This window comes from Gobius niger (assembly GCF_951799975.1).
Source record: "Gobius niger genome assembly, chromosome: 4".
NCBI classification, from domain to species: Eukaryota; Metazoa; Chordata; class Actinopteri; order Gobiiformes; family Gobiidae; genus Gobius; species Gobius niger.
This window is the reverse complement of record NC_136855.1, coordinates 41,303,773-41,324,856: the sequence shown is the minus strand read 5'-3', so window position 1 is coordinate 41,324,856 and position 21,084 is coordinate 41,303,773. Positions and strand designations below refer to the sequence as shown.

At 37.9% G+C, this 21,084-nt stretch overlaps 1 protein-coding gene across 1 annotated transcript in view; it reads left to right on the top strand.

Moving 5' to 3' along the window:
* LOC306961823 (GRAM domain-containing protein 2A-like) overlaps positions 1-21,084 on the top strand; it is a gene marked incomplete at its 3' end in the record, with an annotated part of 83,276 nt that overhangs the window by 32,109 nt on the left and 30,083 nt on the right. The window contains exon 3 of the mRNA XM_079554741.1: positions 19,386-19,443. Within this exon, the coding sequence (XP_079410867.1) occupies positions 19,386-19,443 (58 nt within the window). The remainder of the gene's footprint in view (positions 1-19,385; positions 19,444-21,084) is intronic.

Genomic DNA, 21,084 nt, shown 5'->3' with positions numbered 1-21,084 from the left:
CCGGTCAGTTCCAGTGAGAACGTTAGAACAGTTACGACACGGCGCTGTGTTGACTCTGTTCTGCTGCTGAGATTAGCCCGTGTGCGGCTAACGGGGTCCTCATAAACAAACATCAGGGTCACTTCTGTTCATGTGGCTTCAGTGGATGGAGTATAGTTTGTGAACTGCAGGCAATATTAACCCCTTAACTCCCACCTGAACCGAGCACATTTTCTCCAGCTTTACCCCAATCCAAAAGGAAAAAAAGGTGTGAAAATAGCAACAAGACTGAGATAAAAACAAGGATGAAAATGTGGAAAAAAGTGAGAAAACATTGACGAAAAAGTGACAAAAAATTTACAAAAATGGACAAAAATTTGGTAAAAAAAGTGAGAAAAATTTGACGAAAAATTGAGAAAAAAGTGAAAAAAAAGTGGAAAAAAAATGGACGAAAAATTGAGAAAAAATGGACGAGAAATGTACAAAAAAAAGACAAAAATGGACAAAAAATGGACGACAAAGTGATAAGAATTTGACAAAAAAAATTGAATAATTTGACGAAAAAGTGACAAAAAAAAGTCATGAAATTTGACAAAAAATTTACGAAAAAATGTGGAAAAAAGGACAAAAAAGTGACAATGAAAGTGAAAATGTGACAAAAATGAGACGACTGCCCAACAAAAAAAGTGAAGTAAAAAAAATCTGACGTGAGGAAAAAGATCCATTTAGTTTTGTAGGTCTTTCAAATGAGGCGTTACACTGGCCTACAGGATTTGGGTAAAGCTGAACTGGAGAAAATGTTTTGCTCTTTTGTTTGTGGTTCTAGTTTTACCCACAGGACGACTCTCACTCAGGGCTGTGATGGTGGGAGTAAGTCACTAAATGCAAGTCTCGAGTTAATAATGATAATAATAATACATTTTATTTAAAAGCGCCTTTCAGAACACCCAAGGACACTGGACAATGGACACATTAAAAACATTAAAAACAAGAGCAACAGAATAAAACAGACGATTGAGAGGGTGAGCGCGTAGCGAGGTGGTGCAGGACTGTCTGAACAGGTGAGTTTTGAGTTTGGATTTGAAGAGTGGCAGAGAGTCTATGGTACGGAGGTCAGAGGGGAGAGAGTTCCAGGGCTGGGGAGCAGCTGAAGGCTCTGTGCCCCATGGTGACGAGTCTGGCCGGTGGGACAGAGAGTCTGAGAGGAGGATGTGGAGGAGGTCAGATGTGTACGGAGGGGGCCAGGTTATCAAGTGCTTTGAATGTGATGAGGAGCATTTTGAAGTTGATTCTTTGTTTTATGGGGAGCCAGTGTAGTTGTTGTAGGACGGGGGGTGATGTGATGAGAGGTGGGGGGTCCGTGTGATGATTCGAGCCGCAGAGTTTTGGAGGAGCTGCAGTTTCTGGAGGGATTTGTTGGGGAGACCGAACAGAAGTGAGTTGCAGTAATCAATGCGAGTTAAGTCCAAGTCCCAAGTCGGTCCAAGTCAGTCGGTCATGGGGTCAAGTCAAGTCATAGCTTTTGTCAAGTCAAGTCATGTCAAGTCTTGCTTTAGCCGGCAAGTCGCCTCAAGTCCCAAACGCCAGCGTGTCTACACACAGGAACACACAGGACATTGTGCAGGTTCTAGAATGTGATGATGATGATGATGTCACCGGACCCAGTGAGGGGAGGAGCCAGTTTTTCCTTCCATCCATCCATTTTCTTCCTCTTTATCCGGGGCCGGGTCGCGGGGGCAGCAGTCTCAGCAGAGATGCCCAAACTTCCCGATCCACACACACCTCCTCCAGCTGTTCTGACCCCGAGGCCACACCTCCTCCAGCTGTTCTGACCCCGAGGCCACACCTCCTCCAGCTGTTCTGACCCCGAGGCGACACCAGGCCAGCTCGGAGACATAGTCCCACCAGCGTGTCCTGGGTCTTCCACGAGGCCTTGTCCCACTAGGACATGCCTGGAACACCTCCCGCGGGAGGCGACCAGGAGGCATTCGGAACAGATGCCCGAGCCACCTCAGCTGCTCCTTTCCACGTGAAGGAGCAGCGACTCTACTCCGAGCTCCTCCCGGGTAGCTGAGCTCCTCACCCGATCTCGGAGGGTGCGCCCAGACACCCTGCGAAGGAAACTCATTTCGGCCGCTTGTATTCGCGATCTTGTCCTTTCGGTCATGACCCAGATCTCATGACCATAGGTGAGGATCTCATGACCATAGGTGAGGGTGGGAACGTAGATCGATCGGTAAATCGAGAGCTTTGCCCCGACTCCGCTCCCTCTTCACCACGACAGACCGATACAGCGACCGCATCACTGCTGACGCCGCACCGATCCGTCTGTCCATCTCACGCTCCATCCGTCCCTCACTGAGAACAAGACCCCGAGATACTTGAACTCCTCCACTTGAGGCAAGGACTCCCCACCGACCTGTAGAGGTCTGGTGGCCGGGTCTCTGCCCACGGGGCCCGGCCGGGCCCAGCCCGAAGGGACGACGTGGGCCCGCCCTCCTGTGGACCCACCACCCGCAGAGGGATCCGTAGGGGTCGGGTGCGGAGAGGACTGGGTGGCAGTCAGAGGCAGGTGCCTCGACGACCTGGTCCACATGCACCAGTTTTTCCTATTAACAGCATTACACTTTCACAAGTCATAGCTCAAAAGAAAATGTATGAATGACAAAAATGATCATTAACATCTGTCACTGGGTCCATGATCTCTCCGTACAAGACCAAACATGTCCTCAAAAACAAAATCATTTTTCCTCCATACAATAGTATTGGCCTTAAGAACGCCGTGATGACGCCTGCAACCCAGCAATAGTCACAAGATCGGGCCCATAGTGTCTTTGATTAAAAACGACAGTGTTTTTCACGTTAGGGGAGGAAGAGTGTTCTGTACATTTCATGAGTATGATCTGTATCAACAACAGGAGCACAATGAGCTCCAGATCCTCCAGTTTAAACCAGTTTGGAAATAAACTTCTTTGATTCCAGCTCCTGTCCCCGATAAAGTCAGTGTCGGTGCAGCTTCCAGTCGTTAAAGCTGTGAACTCTGGAGGTTCTTAGCTTTCAAACGAGGAGTGGCCTGTTCACACAGACTGGTGCTGGTTCATGTGCAGCTTTGAGCTTGAACTCTTCATCTGTAGTGACTTTTTTAAAGCACTGAGAGCCTCTTTAGCCGCTTTAGCTTCATGTGGGAAAAGGTTTGAATGTTCCTTTCACAGCCAAGTGATTCATTAATGAATCTTAAATGTAATCTGCTCTACTCAACAATGTCCGCCCTCGAACTCTCATTCATTTTTCTCACGTTCTCAAAAATCGGAAATTCTAAATGGGTTCGCTCAAAATTGACTTTTGTTTTGGTGTTTTTCGCTGCTTGGCTTAGTTTGTAGCTCATAAATAACAAGTAGGTCATTTACGAAGCCTCAGCTCATGTGCAAAACGAGTATACGTTTAACCCATACGCAGCGTTCTCTCTTCACATGTTGTGCCGTTAAAGGGATATTTCAGGATTCTTTTTGACATCGGGCCTCATTTCCTCGTTATCCAGAGTGTTGCTGGTCCCTGGAGATGATTTTTGTAATTCATGCCGAGTGCTGGTTAGTGGAGAAGTGCGTCCCATGTGTGCGCCAGGGTAAAGGCGCCTCATCTCTGTTGATGGATCTTATCGGCTTGTTGCACAATGTGGCTACGCTAGTTCCTCTGAGCTGAAGCTGTGGGCGCTAGTACTTCCTGTTCGTGTTCATTTCCATTAAGATGAGCTCAGACCGGTGAGTTCCTGGTAGAAATATTTCCATAGAGGAGACGTTTATGTTTGTGAGGATCAGGGAGTTTGTCTTGAAGCTAAAGGCTAATTTAACCTCTTAACTCCCGCCTGAACCGAGAGGATCTTTTTCCTCACGTCATCACATTTTTTTACACATCATTTTTTTGTTGGGTGTTCAACTCATTTTTGTAACTTTTTTGTCATTTTTTTTGTCACATTTTTTTCAATTATTTTTTTGTCCATTTTTTAATCAAATTTTTGTCTTTTTTTGTCACATTTTTGTCTTTTTTTGTCACATTTTTGTCATTTTTTGGTCCCTTTTTTTTTTCATTTTTTCGTCAATTTTTTATCACATTTTTGCCATTTTTTTTAATCACATTTTTATCAATTTTTCGTCCCTTTTTTGTCAATTTTTTTATCACATTTTTGTAATTTTCTTGTCACATTTTTCCCATTTTTTTAAATCACATTTTTGTCATTTTTCGTCAATTTTTTGTCAATTTCTTGTGACATTTTTGCCACTTTTCCATCATTGTTTCGTCGAGAAAATGTGCTCGCTTCAGGTGGGAGTTAAGCGGTTAATGCATTACACAACTATATATTTTTTCATAGCATGTTAGCCTTTAGCTTCAAGACAAACTATCAATCCTCTATGATCACAGGCGTCTCCTCTGAACTCGCTACATCATGATTTGAACACAGTAAATGATCGTCTACCGGGAACTCACCGCCCACAACACAATCTTTAGAAAATATGATTATTATTCCAGGAAAAGAAAACAGGAAGTACCAGCGCTCACACCTTCAGGTCAGAGGAACTAGCATAGCCACACCGAGCAACAAGCCAATTCCTCGCTCTCTGATCTCTATGGCCTCCCGGATCCAGCGCTTGTACTTGTGCTCTTCTGTGCCCACGACCCTCGCCCCCTCCCAGTCCATAATGTGATTTTCCCTTTGGCAGTGGTCTGATTCTGCGGATTTGAGGTTTTCTTGTGTGGCCTTTTGTTTTGTTGCTCTGGTTAAACGTCCCGCTGTCTCCTTCTGATGTTCCCGTTTGCGTGTGTTGAAAGTCCGTCCTGCTTCACCAATGTATGTTTTATTGCACGTTTTGCATGGAATCTCGTTAGGGCTGCTCGATTATTGAAAATATAATAATCACGATTATTTTTGTCATAATTGAAATCACGATTATTCAAACGATTATTTGTTGCCTTTAAAAAAAAGTCTTTATTTTATTTATTTATCAATCAAAACACTACGCTACACTTTATGTTTTCTGGACAGTCATAATAGTACAAATGATTTCAAGTAGATTAAAGAGAGGTCCCTGTTTCACACCTGCCCCCTGCTGGCCGGCCCTCACACCTGCGCAAGGAAGCTAAGCAGCGCGGCCTGATGACATCATCACACAGCGCCGTTTGTTTTTATGTCAGGCAGAAGCGTGAGCCGTGGCACGAGAAAAGCGAAGGGAAAATAATCCCAGCGCCGTGAAATAACGCAAGTCTGCTTTGCAAACAAAAAAATGAAAAAATTGAAAAAATATAAATAAAAAAATTGAAAAAAAAAAGAATTTTGAAAAAAAAAATGAAAAAAAATTCTGAAAAAAAAAAAAATCGAAAACAAAGAATTTTGGGAAAAAAAAGAAAAATGAAAAAAAAAAAGAAATGGAAAAAAAATTATAATCGATTTTTTGCGATTATGCTAATTTTGTAATCGTTTACTGTTGTAATCGAAATCGTAATCGAATTTGGATTAATCTCGTAGATTACGGGTTGAATTTTGTCCTTGGGGTGTACGAGTAACTGTCTTAACTTGGTGTGTGGTTTGATTATTGCCTTGATGTTGTGCTTTTTGAAAGTTATTTTCTCCGTGACTCCTCGCAGGTGAGGTAGTGTGACCATGTCTCTATGTTTTCCCTCTGCTGTTCTGGGTGGTTTTTTTTGTCCTTTTCCTGTTTTTTGTGTTTGTTCTTGACCTGCTGTCTCCCCCTCTGTATGGCCCATCTGAGTGTCTATAATGCAGGCTAGCTGATACCATAGAAATGCACTAGCCTTGCACTAGCCTAGCGCCACGAAACTCTTCAAACATAAGAACTGCATGAATTACAAAAGGAAATATCTCCAGAAATCAGCAACACAACTAGGAAATGAGGCCCTATGTCAAACACCCTGAAACATCCCTTTAATCCCACAACACGGGCAGTTTCCTGATTGAATTATCCGTGTCCACTGGGAGCACGTCGGACGCTCCAGCGCGGCCCTGACCTCCTGACCTCCTGACCTCCTGACCTCCTGACCTCCTGACCTCCTGACCTCCTGACCTCCTGACCTCCTGACTGGGCTGCGTGTGAAGCCCGGGCTGAACTTTACAGCCGGAGGTTTGGGTGACTGAGTTTGTGCTGTAAAAGCTGGTCATTCATTCACCTCGTGCTTTACCTCACCTGCTTTATGGTCTGTCTTTACAGGAGCCGCTCTCGCCACACGAGCGACTCTGAGTTCATCTGTGTGAGCCGGGTCAGCCGGGTCAGCCGGGTCAGCCGGGTCAGCCGGGTCAGCCGGGTCAGCCGGGTCAGCGCTGGTCAAGGATGTTTGTTTGTGCAAACTCGTACTCAAGATAAAACGCACTTAAGCAGGTTTATCGCTCAACACATTTAGTGATGTGACGTTTGTGTTGTTCGGCCTAAAGCAGCTCGGTTTGTGAATGGAGCTTCTGTCATGACCTGCCAGTAAAAGCTACATATGTATTTATATATTAGTATTACAAGTATGTATTATTGGTATTGCATGAGTCTAAAGCGTTAGTTTTCCAGGGGAGTAACGAGTAGGGCTGGTTCCTTTACATTTCTTTTAATACTGGCATTTTAACAATACTTGGTTTTTGATACCGATACCTGATCAATATGCGAGACCGATACGAAAATATTTGTCTTCTAGAACCAGAAAACAGAACAATAATGTTTGGAAGATCTGAAAATGTCCATCTCCAAAGTCAAGAGATGTGGGGAAAATGGGGAATCGTTTGGTAGAAACACTGCAAAACGTCAATATCAAGCATTGGCTTAAATGACTTGAATTGAGGAAATGTTTCTTGTTTTTGTCGGTTTTCACTCATTTAGACACTTTTCCTGATCGGACCGAGTTTACTTTGCTTGTTTGAGGACATTTCACACCAGTTCTAGGGTAAATCTCGCTTGAAATAAGAAAGTAAAATTGCCACTGAGAAAAGACCAATTTTCTTTCCCCATTGGCAAAGAAAATGACCTGAAATAAGGACGGAATGTATCGAAACGAGTCAGAAACATCTCAGAACAAGTGAAATAATCTGGGACAAATGCCCAACAACTTCTTAACCAGTCAAAACAACTAAAATGTGGATTATTGTGCTCAAACTGAGATGTTTATACTGATCTAGTTCATTACTTTTTGCAGTGTGTGAGTGAAACGTTGCGTTGTATTTGTCGTTCTTCACCCTAATTATATCCTGATCAGGGTTAACTCACCCTAACCCTCTGACGGCAGGTCACAGGTTAACCTGAATAACTGTTAACCCTGAGGTGGCAGTTAAGTGGTTAACTCAGCCCTGAAGAGGAAACTTAACCAGATACTTTTAGAAGTAACACTATCTCACCCTGAGGAGGAAGAGCTTCTCTCTCTGCTGGCGTTTTGTACCTGTCCTAAAGCCGGACCGTCTGGATCAAACCTGGACAAGTCTTAAACCGATCCAGTCACAGACCACAGGGTTTTCTTACTTGTTTCTGCTGGACAGGCTCAGTGTTTAGCATTTTAATGACTTGAGGTATATCCTAGACACGTTATTTTGAGTTATACAAACAAACACCAAGGCTGCAGTGAACGTAGTACTCTGATTTAAAGGGGGGGTATTCTGCAAAATGGACTTTTTCCAGCTTTCCATCCTGTTATTCTGTCACTCCCTCATTAAAAACATGGCTGAAGTGTTGCCTTGGCACATTCACGTATTTCTGAGTAATCTGTAAAAACTCTGATGGCGGCCATTTTAGGGATAGGTTTGCCTGAGTCCTCCTAGGAACGCCCCCACCTCCTGGAGACGCCTCCGAGCTTTGGTCACCAGCCGAGTAACCAACCACTGCTCCTCAGCAGAACCCCCTCCCCACTGATGCCACAGACAGCGTGTGGAGGGGGCGTGTCTAAAGGCTCAGAGGTTCTTAAAGAGACAGAGGCCTATTTCAAGACATGTAGTGAGATATAGACTGGTGCTATGGGGCTGACAAAAGCAGAACACCCCCTCTTTAAGACCTTCTAATCAGAAAACTCTCCATTTCTTCGTCTTTCTTTTGGCTGAATGTGTGTTTCGGCGCCGGGTTCTGTGAGGACGAGGCTCCTCCAGCTGCACTTGTCCTGCGCTCGCTTTGTGGCACCTTGTAAACTCCTCGGGGACCGGCGGGGGGAGAACGCTGATGCTCCTCCGCCGCAGGTGCTAATTACATTACAGAAGTGTCACCTGGGCCGTTTTCCACACGAGGCAGCAAATGTTAGACCCGCTCACTCTGGTCAATAACGGCATGTGATTGGCTCCGACAGCGCCAAAAATGTCTCCCCATCTGTCTATTACATCAAGTGAAACTATAAAGATCACATAAATGGAACAACTGAAGAGAACAATATAATACAGTTTAAAGCCGAACTGTCAACTGTGGAACAGCCGCCCCTCAGTCTGCGTGTTCTCACAGACCTGTCCCTTTTAAAATCAAGATTAAAGACTCATCTTTTCAAACTTGCTTTTAATACTTAGAGCACACTGAAAAGTGATGAAAAAGTGATTTAAAAAAATGACCAAAAAGTGATGAAAAAATGATGAAAAAATGACAAAAAAGTGATGAAAAAATGATGAAAAAATGACAAAAAAGTGATGAAAAAATGATGAAAAAGCGATAAAAAAATGACAAAAAAATGACAAAAAAGTGATGAAAAAATGACAAAAAGCGATGAAAAAATGACAAAAAAATGACAAAAAAGTGATGAAAAACTGACCAAAAAATGACAAAAAAGTGATAAAAAAAATGACAAAAAAGTGATGAAAAAATGACAAAAAAGTGATGAAAAAATGACAAAAAAAAAGACAAAAAGTGATTAAAAAATGACAAAAAAGTGACGAAAAAATGACAAAAAATGATGAAAAAATGACAAAAAAGTGATAAAAAAATGACAAAAAAGTGATGAAAAAATGACAAAAAAGTGATGAAAAAATGACAAAAAAGTGATGAAAAAATGACAAAAAAATGACAAAAAAGTGATAAAAAAGTGATGAAAAAATGACACAAAAATAACAAAAAAGTTAAAAAAAAAAAGGGGTGGCTTATCAAATGTCTTTTTGAGGTCCAAAAAGACAGCGCCAAAAATGTCTCCCCATCTCTGTATTACATCAAGTGAAACTATAAAGATAAATAAATGGAACAACTGAAGAGAACAATATAATCCAGTTTAAAGCCGCAGTTACAAAGTTATGTGAGGCTTGTAAACCTTTTATCTGACAGACGATCCGACTGTTGTGAAACGTCTGCGTGTTGATCCGAGCTGTAAACGGCGTGTAAGATTGACAGACGGGTGTTTTTATGAATGGTTTGTGAGATCAGCCTCCACAGTGAATCCGCTTCATCTGTGTGTTCGTATCTGTCACAGGCACAGAGAGCGACTCTGCTGCCGCTGTGGGAGCGACCAGAGTCTCTACACGAGCAGGTGTTCACACATACTGTTCGTCTCACGTTTGTGTCCGATACGGCGGTTTATGTTTTCACACGTTCTCCCACACGCGGAGCATTTCCACCACAGATGGAGGAAAACGTACCTTCAGAGCTGTCGCATAAACACATTTAAACACAGAAATACATAAATACATCAACGAACAATCCGAAGAGCAGACTTTGAAAAACGGATCCATGGATTTGTAACAGTGGTTTACAAGAAAATGGTTTTGTGAGTTGATTTGGGACGGTTTTGATTGGCTGAATCTAAAAATGGCTCGATCGGGTCCATGTTTATGTTGTCTTCATGAAGTTTTCCGTCCTGGTGTCACATTTAGGAGACAAAAAAAATGACAAAAAAGTGATGAAAAAATGACAAGAAAGTGATGAAAAAGCGATTAAAAAAATGACAAAAAAGTGATGAAAAAATGACAAGAAAGTGATGAAAAATGATGAAAAAATGACAAAAAAGTGATGAAAAAACGACAAAAAAATGACAAAAAAGTGATGAAAAAATTACAAAAAAGTGATGAAAAAATGACAAAAAAGTGTCAAAAAATGACAAAAAAGTGATGAAAAAAGTGTCAAAAAAAGTGTCAAAAAAAGTGTCAAAAAGTGATGAAAAAATGACAAAAAAGTGATGAAAAAATGACAAGAAAGTGATGAAAAATGATGAAAAAATGACAAAAAAGTGATGAAAAAACGACAAAAAAATGACAAAAAAGTGATGAAAAAATGACAAAAAAGTGATGAAAAAATGACAAAAAAGTGTCAAAAAATGACAAAAAAGTGATGAAAAAAGTGTCAAAAAAAGTGTCAAAAAAAGTGTCAAAAAGTGATGAAAAAATGACAAAAAAGTGATGAAAAAATGACAAAAAAGTGATGAAAAAATGACAAGAAAGTGATGAAAAAGCGATTAAAAAAATGACAAAAAAGTGATTAAAAAAATGACAAAAAAGTGATGAAAAAAATGACCAAAAAATGACAAAAAAGTGATGAAAAAATGATGAAAAAGCGATAAAAAAATGACAAAAAAATGACAAAAAAGTGATGAAAAAATGACAAAAAGCGATGAAAAAATGACAAAAAAATGACAAAAAAGTGATGAAAAACTGACCAAAAAATGACAAAAAAGTGATAAAAAAAATGACAAAAAAGTGATGAAAAAATGACAAAAAAGTGATGAAAAAATGACAAAAAAAAAGACAAAAAGTGATTAAAAAATGACAAAAAAGTGACGAAAAAATGACAAAAAATGATGAAAAAATGACAAAAAAGTGATAAAAAAATGACAAAAAAGTGATGAAAAAATGACAAAAAAGTGATGAAAAAATGACAAAAAAGTGATGAAAAAATGACAAAAAAATGACAAAAAAGTGATAAAAAAGTGATGAAAAAATGACACAAAAATAACAAAAAAGTTAAAAAAAAAAAGGGGTGGCTTATCAAATGTCTTTTTGAGGTCCAAAAAGACAGCGCCAAAAATGTCTCCCCATCTCTGTATTACATCAAGTGAAACTATAAAGATAAATAAATGGAACAACTGAAGAGAACAATATAATCCAGTTTAAAGCCGCAGTTACAAAGTTATGTGAGGCTTGTAAACCTTTTATCTGACAGACGATCCGACTGTTGTGAAACGTCTGCGTGTTGATCCGAGCTGTAAACGGCGTGTAAGATTGACAGACGGGTGTTTTTATGAATGAAGGCGTCGTTGGTTCGTGAGATCAGCCTCCACAGTGAATCCGCTTCATCTGTGTGTTCGTATCTGTCACAGGCACAGAGAGCGACTCTGCTGCCGCTGTGGGAGCGACCAGAGTCTCTACACGAGCAGGTGTTCACACATACTGTTCGTCTCACGTTTGTGTCCGATACGGCGGTTTATGTTTTCACACGTTCTCCCACACGCGGAGCATTTCCACCACAGATGGAGGAAAACGTACCTTCAGAGCTGTCGCATAAACACATTTAAACACAGAAATACATAAATACATCAACGAACAATCCGAAGAGCAGACTTTGAAAAACGGATCCATGGATTTGTAACAGTGGTTTACAAGAAAATGGTTTTGTGAGTTGATTTGGGACGGTTTTGATTGGCTGAATCTAAAAATGGCTCGATCGGGTCCATGTTTATGTTGTCTTCATGAAGTTTTCCGTCCTGGTGTCACATTTAGGAGACAAAAAAAATGACAAAAAAGTGATGAAAAAATGACAAGAAAGTGATGAAAAAGCGATTAAAAAAATGACAAAAAAGTGATGAAAAAATGACAAGAAAGTGATGAAAAATGATGAAAAAATGACAAAAAAGTGATGAAAAAACGACAAAAAAATGACAAAAAAGTGATGAAAAAATTACAAAAAAGTGATGAAAAAATGACAAAAAAGTGTCAAAAAATGACAAAAAAGTGATGAAAAAAGTGTCAAAAAAAGTGTCAAAAAAAGTGTCAAAAAGTGATGAAAAAATGACAAAAAAGTGATGAAAAAATGACAAGAAAGTGATGAAAAATGATGAAAAAATGACAAAAAAGTGATGAAAAAACGACAAAAAAATGACAAAAAAGTGATGAAAAAATGACAAAAAAGTGATGAAAAAATGACAAAAAAGTGTCAAAAAATGACAAAAAAGTGATGAAAAAAGTGTCAAAAAAAGTGTCAAAAAAAGTGTCAAAAAGTGATGAAAAAATGACAAAAAAGTGATGAAAAAATGACAAAAAAGTGATGAAAAAATGACAAGAAAGTGATGAAAAAGCGATTAAAAAAATGACAAAAAAGTGATTAAAAAAATGACAAAAAAGTGATGAAAAAAATGACCAAAAAATGACAAAAAAGTGATGAAAAAATGACGAAAAAGTGATGAAAAAATGACAAAAAAATGATGGAAAAAATTACAAAAAAGTGATGAAAAAATGACTAAAAAGTGATGAAAAAAATGACAAAAAAGTGATGAAAAAATGACAAAAAAGTGATGAAAAAATGACAAAAAAGTGATGAAAAAATGACAAAAAAGTGATGAAAAAATGACTAAAAAGCGACAAAAAAGCTATTAAAAAAATGACAAAAAAGTGACACACACGAAAAAAAAAAAGTAAAAAAAAAAAATTACAAAAAAGTGGGTGTATGTTTTCACACGTTCCCCACACGCGGAGCTCAGCGCGGCACATCCACCACAGATGGAGGAAAATGTAACTTCAAAGCTGTCGCATAAACACATTTAAACACATAAATACATAAACGAAGGCGATGACAACTGTAAGATTTATGCGAGTCTGCACGATTAACCTTGTGCACAAGCTAGTTTTCCATTAGATAGCATTGCACTTTACACCGCGTTCCAAATTATGATGCAAATTGTATTTTCAGTGTCATACAGGCTCTTTGAAGACCTGGGATGATTAGTTTTCAGATTAAGCCCAGTTAACCAACATTTCCAAGCAATATGGGAAAGAAAAAGGATCTCTCTGCTGATGAAAAGCGTGAAATAGTTGAATGCAAGATGAAGCGTAATCATCGAACTGATAAGAGATTCACACACAGGTTTGTGCAGATAAAGGCACAATAAGGACGGTTTCAGCCAGACACACACATCAGATTAAGAGAACAGCTGCTGCAAAAACAGTTACACCATGTTCTGGGTGAATACTGGATTCTGATTGGCTGGTGCATTATTTTGGTGTAACCGCACACGTAGTCCGGTAGTTAAATCACTGGGATGTCACTCCGCTGTGGCGTCGCCATAGCAACGCCTGACACAGCTGAGTCAGATAAAGGCGTAATTAGTGACTGACAGGAACGTCTGAGATGGATTTAGTGTTTGCTAAATGTTTGTAGAGGAGAGTGAGCAGCTAGGTTAGCTACTGTTAATAACATATGAGCTTTACATTTCTATTGGAAACGGTTAAGGCTATTCATCATTTTCAGGCGTACATAAAATGATCCTGCATTGAAGCACATTTGTCTGGATTAGTAAAGTCAAACATAAAAGTTTGAGTTGGGGGGGCCCAGGTGTGAGCGACTCCACCGCAGCTGTTTCCATAAACAGTTGAGCTGGTTGAGCTAGCTAGCTTTAGCTTCAGGTTAAACCTTGTAAAAGGTAAATAACTCCTGCCCACGAGTGCCGCATATCGGTGTTTCCTTCCAGGGAAAAGTGTTTCCGGGTTAGTCCTGTTGTGTTGTGATTCTGTGCTGATGTTGTGTCGTTGAGCCTGACTGAGATCCTCGTAATAGCTGCGGAGAATGACTCGCTCTGAGACCAGCCTTCAGTGACCGGCTAATAACCCACACAAAATAGTCCCGTAGTCTGGCAGATTTAGTGACTTTAGTCAATGAAAAACACATTTATTATAAATGTTAGGTTTGTGGGACCCTGGTATAAGTGGATTAAACAACGAGGAGCCGCGTTAGACGTTATAATGCAGGAGGAACAACACTGTGTCGGGCGTTAGAACCGGCTAATGCGGCTCCGAGGTGTTTAATTATTTGTATTTGAAGCTGCTGGTGCCTCTGGAGTCTCCAGAACATGAAGGTGTAGGACCCTCCAGAGGCTGCAGTTGTGCATAAACCTTCTATCCGGCCTCCCCTAAACTGTTCATTGAAGCTGAAGCAGAAACGGCTGCAGTGGCTCAGAAATACATGAGGACTCATTTTCAAACAGTCGTGTTCAGTGATGAGGCCGTGTGACCCTGGATGGTCAGATGGATGGAGGAGTGGATGGTCTATGCTACAAAAAGAAGAGCTTTTCTCTAACAAGATCATCTTCATCATGACAACGCACCATGTCCTGCTGTAAAGAAAACCTCTGCATCACTGGCTGCTATCAGGGGCTGGACTGGGACTGAAAAACAGCCCTGGACTCTGACCAGCCCGGCCCAAGTTATCGTAATTGTGACACTTCCACAAATACATATTTTAACCTCTTACCCCCCGCCTAAACCAAATGCATTCTGTCCTCTTTTGGCTGTGGAACACCTCATTTGAAAGCTAAGACCCACAAAACTGACCTTTTTCCTCGCGTTGTTGCTGTGTTGTGTCACCTTTTGTATGTTTTTTTTCTTTTATTTATTTTTTTCATTTTGTTACATTTTTGTTGAATTTTTGTCACATTTTTGTTGAATTTTTTTGTTGAGTTTTTGTGACATTTTTGTCGAGTTTTTGTCACATTTTTGTTGAGTTTTTGTCACATTTTTGTCACATTTTTGTTGAATTTTGTTGAATTTTTTTGTTGAGTTTTTGTCATATTTTTGTCACAATTTTGTTGCATTTTTGTCATTTTTGTTAATTTTTTTGTAATTTTTTTGTTGAGTTTTTGTGACATTTTTGTTGCATTTTTGTCATTTTTGTTGATATTTAAAAAAAAAAAATGTTGATTTTTTTGTCACATTTTTGTCGAGTTTTTGTCACATTTTTGTCGAGTTTTTGTCGAGTTTTTGTCACATTTTTGTCGAGTTTTTGTCACATTTTTGTCACATTTTTGTTGAGTTTTTGTCACATTTTTGTTGATTTTTTGTCACATTTTTGTTGAGTTTTTGTCACATTTTTGTCACATTTTTGTTGAGTTTTTGTCACATTTTTGTTACATTTTTGTTGAATTTTTGTCACATTTTTGTTGATTTTTTGTCACATTTTTGTTGAGTTTTTGTCACATTTTTGTCACATTTTTGTTGAGTTTTTGTCACATTTTTGTTACATTTTTGTTGAATTTTTGTCACATTTTTGTTGATTTTTTGTCACATTTCTGTTGAATTTTTTCACATTTTTGTCACATTTTTGTTGAGTTTTTGTTGTTTTTTAAATTATTTTTTCTATCATTTTTTGTTGTGTTTTTTGTCCGTGTTTTTCCCATGTTTTCATCCTCTTTTTCTCGCCATTTTGATGCTTTCCTTTGTAGCTTTTACGTTTGGGTAAAGCTCGGTTGAGGCGGGACCGGTGGCCCCTCTGTGCTCTTCCAGAACGGACATACGGCCGGTCCGCCCCTGGCTGCTATGGGCATAAAAGGAGAGAAACTCATGATGTGGACCCCCTCCTTCCCTGACCTCAGCCCTATTGAGAACCTTTGGAGCCTCAAGCAAAGCATCGACGAGGGTGGGAGGCAGTTCCATGTTAGTTTAATCTCTGTGTAGAACAGTCACGCAGCAGTGGTTCCATTGGGCTGCTGGAACATCTGCTGCTCCTCCTCCTCCTCCTCCTCCTCCTCCTCCTCCTCCTCCTGACGCAGTAATGCTATCATGTCAGCTGCTATTGTCACTATAAAAAGAACATCTCTGATAATCTCTAAGCCGTGTCTGCGGAGCCTCTCACAGACCCGTGATTAAGCCGTCATGTGTGAGGCGGCGAGGCGAGCGCTGTCAGGAGGAGGAGGAGGAGGAGGAGGAGGATCGGCTTCAGGCGATACCAGGGCGATGGTGATGAAGAGGCAAACGTTATCCTCACACCGTCTGGGCCTCAGGGGAGCGTTATGTTTGAACATCAGGGAAGAAATTTGAAATGAGCACTTTGAAAAACGGATCCATGAATTTGTAACAGTGGTTTTACAAGAAATGGTTTTGTGAGTTGATTTGGGACAGTTTTGATCGGCTGAATCTAAAACTGGCTCGATCAGGTCCATGTTTGTGTCGTCTTCATGAAGTTTTCTGTCCTGGTGCCTGATTTAGGAGACAAAAAAAATGACAAAAAAGTGATGAAAAAGCGATAAAAAAATGACAAAAAAAGACCAAAAAAAAGTGGCAAAAAAGTTTCAAAAAAATTACTAAATATATAATAAAATGAAAGGGACAAAATATGACCAAAAAATGACAAAAAAAACGTGACAAAAAATGACATAAAAGTGATGAAAAAGTGATGAAAAAGTGATGAAAAAATTACAAAAAAGTGATGAACAAGCGATAAAAAAGAGACAAAAAATGACAAAAAAAAGACTAAAAAAAATGGCAAAAAAAGTCTTAAAAAAATTACGAAAAAATTACAAAAAGTAATGACAAAGTGATAAAAAATTACAAAGAAATATTTTAAAAAGTAATAAAATGAAAGGGACAAAATATGACAAAAAATGACCAAAAAAACGTGCAAAAAAGTGTCAAAAAAATTACAAAAAAGTTAAAAAAAAATTACAAAAAAGGCACCAAAAAAGACTAAAAAAGGCAAAAAAAAAGTTTCAAAAAAATGATGAAAAAATTACAAAAAGTAATAAAAAAGTGATAAAAAACAACAACAAAAAATATTAAAAAGTAATAAAATAAAAGGGACAAAATATGACCAAAAAATGACAAAAAAAGTGATGAAAAAGCGATAAAAAAGAGACAAAAAATGACAAAAAAGTGTCAAAAAATACAAAAAAAAGACAAAAAAGCCATAAAAAAATGACTAAAAAAAGACTAAAACAGTGGCAAAAAAAGTCTCAAAAAAATTACGAAAAAATTACAAAAAGTAATGACAAAGTGATAAAAAATTACCAAAAAATATTTTAAAAAGTAATAAAATGAAAGGGACAAAATATGACCAAAAAATGACAAAAAAAAGGTGTCACGTGAGTAATGAAAAAGTGATAAAAAACAACAACAAAAATATTAAAAAGTAATAAAATAAAAGGGACAAAATATGACAAAAAACAGATTAAAAAGCACTTGTTTATATATTTTGGTTCATAACACCTTATTTCAAATGAACATTACTTAATAAAGCAGCCCCCAATATAAACAATATACCAGTTTAGTGGAAAATCAATAAAACAGTATAAACACTTATAAAGAAACATTTATGTGATTTCAGATTCTGCAAAAATGTTGTTAATCAGTTAAAACATCATCTCACAACACTGTGTTATTGTGAGAGCAAAATGAAGCCACATCCAGACTGATCTGCCTTTGATTTCAAGACAAATTCAAGACAAACTGCCCTTTAAGGATCTGCCAGAACCTGTCTGTCCTCCAGTTTTACTTTCAAACTTTAACAATAATGTAAACCGTCAGATAAGATGAGGCTTCATTGATCTCACAATAGAGAAACTCAGCTCTCCAGAAACACTCACACAGAGGAAATGCGTAAACAAATAATAGTAAATAGGGGTTTCTTATGTACAATGAATGAAGAATATTAAAATATATAAATAATAGAGTTTACAATAAAATAGTTTACAGTCTTAAATGCAAGTAAATCCGTAGGACTTCAGAAAAGTAATAGCTGTATTTTTTGAAGTATCATTTTCATTGGACTGAACTGAACCCTCCTCGTTCCACTGACGGGAAAAGTCAACTCATGTTTGATAAAGAAACAGGTTTGGCCACGTGAACCCGACACCGTCACGGGCACAGCCTTTATACGAGCTGATACTAATGCAGACCTAAAGTACACGAGCTCTGTGTCCACATACAAACACAAATATAAACGTGATATCCGTGCTCGGAGACTGAGCATATCATATCACATGCAGGATTCAGCCAAACCCTAACCTGAGCTTTAATACTGTATAAAGACCGGGGGCGGAAAAACAGGCCTGGACTCTGACCAGCCTGACCCAAGTTAGCGTAAATGCGGCACTTCCAAAAAGACATATTTTAACCTCTTAACTCCCGCCTGAACCGAGCACATTTTCTCCAGTTTGGCTTTACCCCAATCCAAAAGCTTCTGGAAAAAAGGTGAGAAAATAGCGACAAAACTGAGACGAAAACAATGATGGAAATGTGACAAAAAAGTGACGAAAAATTGATGGAAAATGTGGCAAAAATGTCACAAAAATGTCACAAGAAATTGACAAAAAATTGTAGAAAAAAATGACAAAAATTTGACAAAAAAATGACAGAAAAAAATGACAAAAATTTGACAAAAATTTGGCAAAAAATGGATAAAAAAAGAACCAAAAAATGACAAAAGTGTGATAAAAAATGTGACAAAAAAGTGACGAAAAATTGATGGAAAAAGTGGCAAAAATGTTACAAAAATGTCACAAGAAATTGACAAAAGATTGTAGAAAAAAATGACAAAAATTTGACCAAAAAAACAACAACAAAATGACAGAAAAATAACAAAAAAAGACCAAAAAAATGACCAAAAAAATGACAAAAAATGTGATAAAAATTTGGCAAAAATGTGACCAAAAAAGTGACAAAAAATTGATGGAAAAAGTGGCAAAAATGTCACAAAAATGTCACAAGAAATTGACAAAAAATTGTAGAAAAAATGACAAAAATGTGACAAAAATGTGACAAAAAAGGGATTAAAAAATGACAAAAATGTGATAAAAAAAATGATAAAAAAATTGAAAAAAAAATTGACAAAAAAATGAGAAAAAAGTGGTGGCCCTTCTGTGCTCTTCCAGAATGGACACATGGCCAGTCCGCCCCTGATAAAGGCTGAAAATGACAAGGAAACAGGTCATTTAAATGGTAATAATCAACATGCTGTGAAGTCAGTGCCACCAGTACATTTACGATCTCACGGCTGAAAAAAAACAACAAAAAAGACAAAAAAGGAAAAAAAAGACAAAAAAATAACTAAAAAAATGACAAAAAATGACAAAAAAAATAACAAAAAATGACAAAAAACAAACAAAAAATGACAAAAAAAAGAGTTGAATATCCCCCCAAAAAAAAGATGGAAAAAAATCTGATGATGTGAGGAAAAAGATCCATTTAGTTTTGTAGGTCTTTCAGATGAGGCGTCACACTGGCCTACAGGATTTGGGTAAAGCTGAACTGGAGAAAATGCTCTCGGTTCAGGCGGGAGTTAAGAGGTTAATAAACAGGATTCATGCACAGAAACAGTATTTTGGGGGTACATTTTGTCCCTCAGCGCCCCCTAACTAAAATATCTTCCCACGGCTCTGGTTCAGATCAGTCAGAAGTTCAGCACGTCAGCTGTTTCCATTATGTTCTATAAGGTCCTATACGGAGCATTTACCCCCAGATTCTGGTTTAACCCCGTGTTTCCTCTGTCCTGCAGGTTCCACCTGATCGAGGATCTTTCTTATGAGGACGTGAAGAAATGTTACCGCGGCTCGGTGAGTTTGGCCTCGTGAACTTTCTCTCCATCAGCGGGCGACAAATCACAAACTGGAGCCATTCGTCCAAAACACTGAAGAATATTTCGATTTGAGATTCAGTTTGTTTTTTGTCGCTTCATTCTCTCTGTTTTACGTTTAGGCGACTTTAAGATCCCATATTGTGCAGCTTTTTTCTAGTTTCATTCATGTTTCTACAAAATTCCAGAGCACAATATGTGATCTTTCATGTTTGGTTTAACTGCATTCTAGTCTTGTGTTTCCTGTGTTAACCTCTTAACCCCCACCTGAACCTGGCTTTACCCAAATCCAAACGCTTCTGGGTCATGATTGCGTCAAAAATGAGAAGAAAAACAGGGTGAAAGTGCAGCAAAAGAGGGACAAAAAAGTGATGAAAAAATGACAAAGAATGATTTTTAAAAAGTCTCAAAAAATGACAAAAAAATGACAAAAAATGACAAAAAAATATTTAAAAAAGTGACAAAAAAGTCACAAAAAATTATTTTAAAAAAGTCACAAAAAAGTCACAAAAAGTCACAAAAAATGACAAAAAAGGACCAAAAAGTCACACAATTAAAAAAAAGAAGACAAAAAGACAAAAAAATGACAAAAAAAGACAAAAAAAATGACAAAAAAGTCACAAAAAAATGACAAAAAAATATTTTAAAAAAGTGACAAAAAAGTGACAGAAAATGACCAAAAAAGTGATGAAAAAATGACAAAAAAATGACAAATAAATTACAAAAAATGACAAAAACATATTTAAAAAGTGACAAAAAAGTGACAAAAAAGTGACAAAAAAGTGACAGAAAATGACCAAAAAAGTGATGAAAAAATGACAAAAAAATGACAAAAAAGTCACAAAAAATGACAAAAAAAAGAATAAAAAAGTGACAAAAAAAAAGTGATAAAAAAAGTATGACAAAAAATTATTTTAAAAAAGTCACAAAAAAGTCACACAATTTTTTTTAAAAAAAGACAAAAAGACTAAAAAGTGACAAAAAAAACGACAAAAAAGTGATTTAAAAAAATGACGAAAAAGTGGCAAAAAAATATTTTAAAAAGTGACAAAAAGTGATAAAAAATGACAAAAAAGTCACTAAAAAGTGATGAAAAAAAGACAAAAAAATGGCCAAAAAATGACAAAAAAGTCACACAAAATGACAAAAAAATGACAAAAAAACCCCAAAAAGACAAAAAAGTGCCAAACATTGAAAAAGAGATAAAGTCACTGTTGGTAGGCTACTGTAAAACTGTTGATTACATTACGCTCTATGTTCTATGCTCTAACTAGGATTTTGCCATAGTTAACATTTGTTTTAATGTAACATGTACAAATGCAAATAAATACCAAACTTAATAATTGCAGTTCTTTGTGTTTCACGCTTGATATCGCTGCGTTTGGCGCACGACCCACTGGCACTTTTTCCATTAGACTCTTCCTACGCACAAATATAACAATTAACATGGATTTAACTGATCAGAAACTCACTCACTCATGCAAAACTACTTCCATCAAACCAAACTAACTAAACTAACACTACCTAATGATAAAACAAACCTGTCACATCCTCATGTCTTTGTTTCTCATGTCTCTTAAATGTTCTTGCTGAACCATATTTCTGGCATATCGTGCGGTTT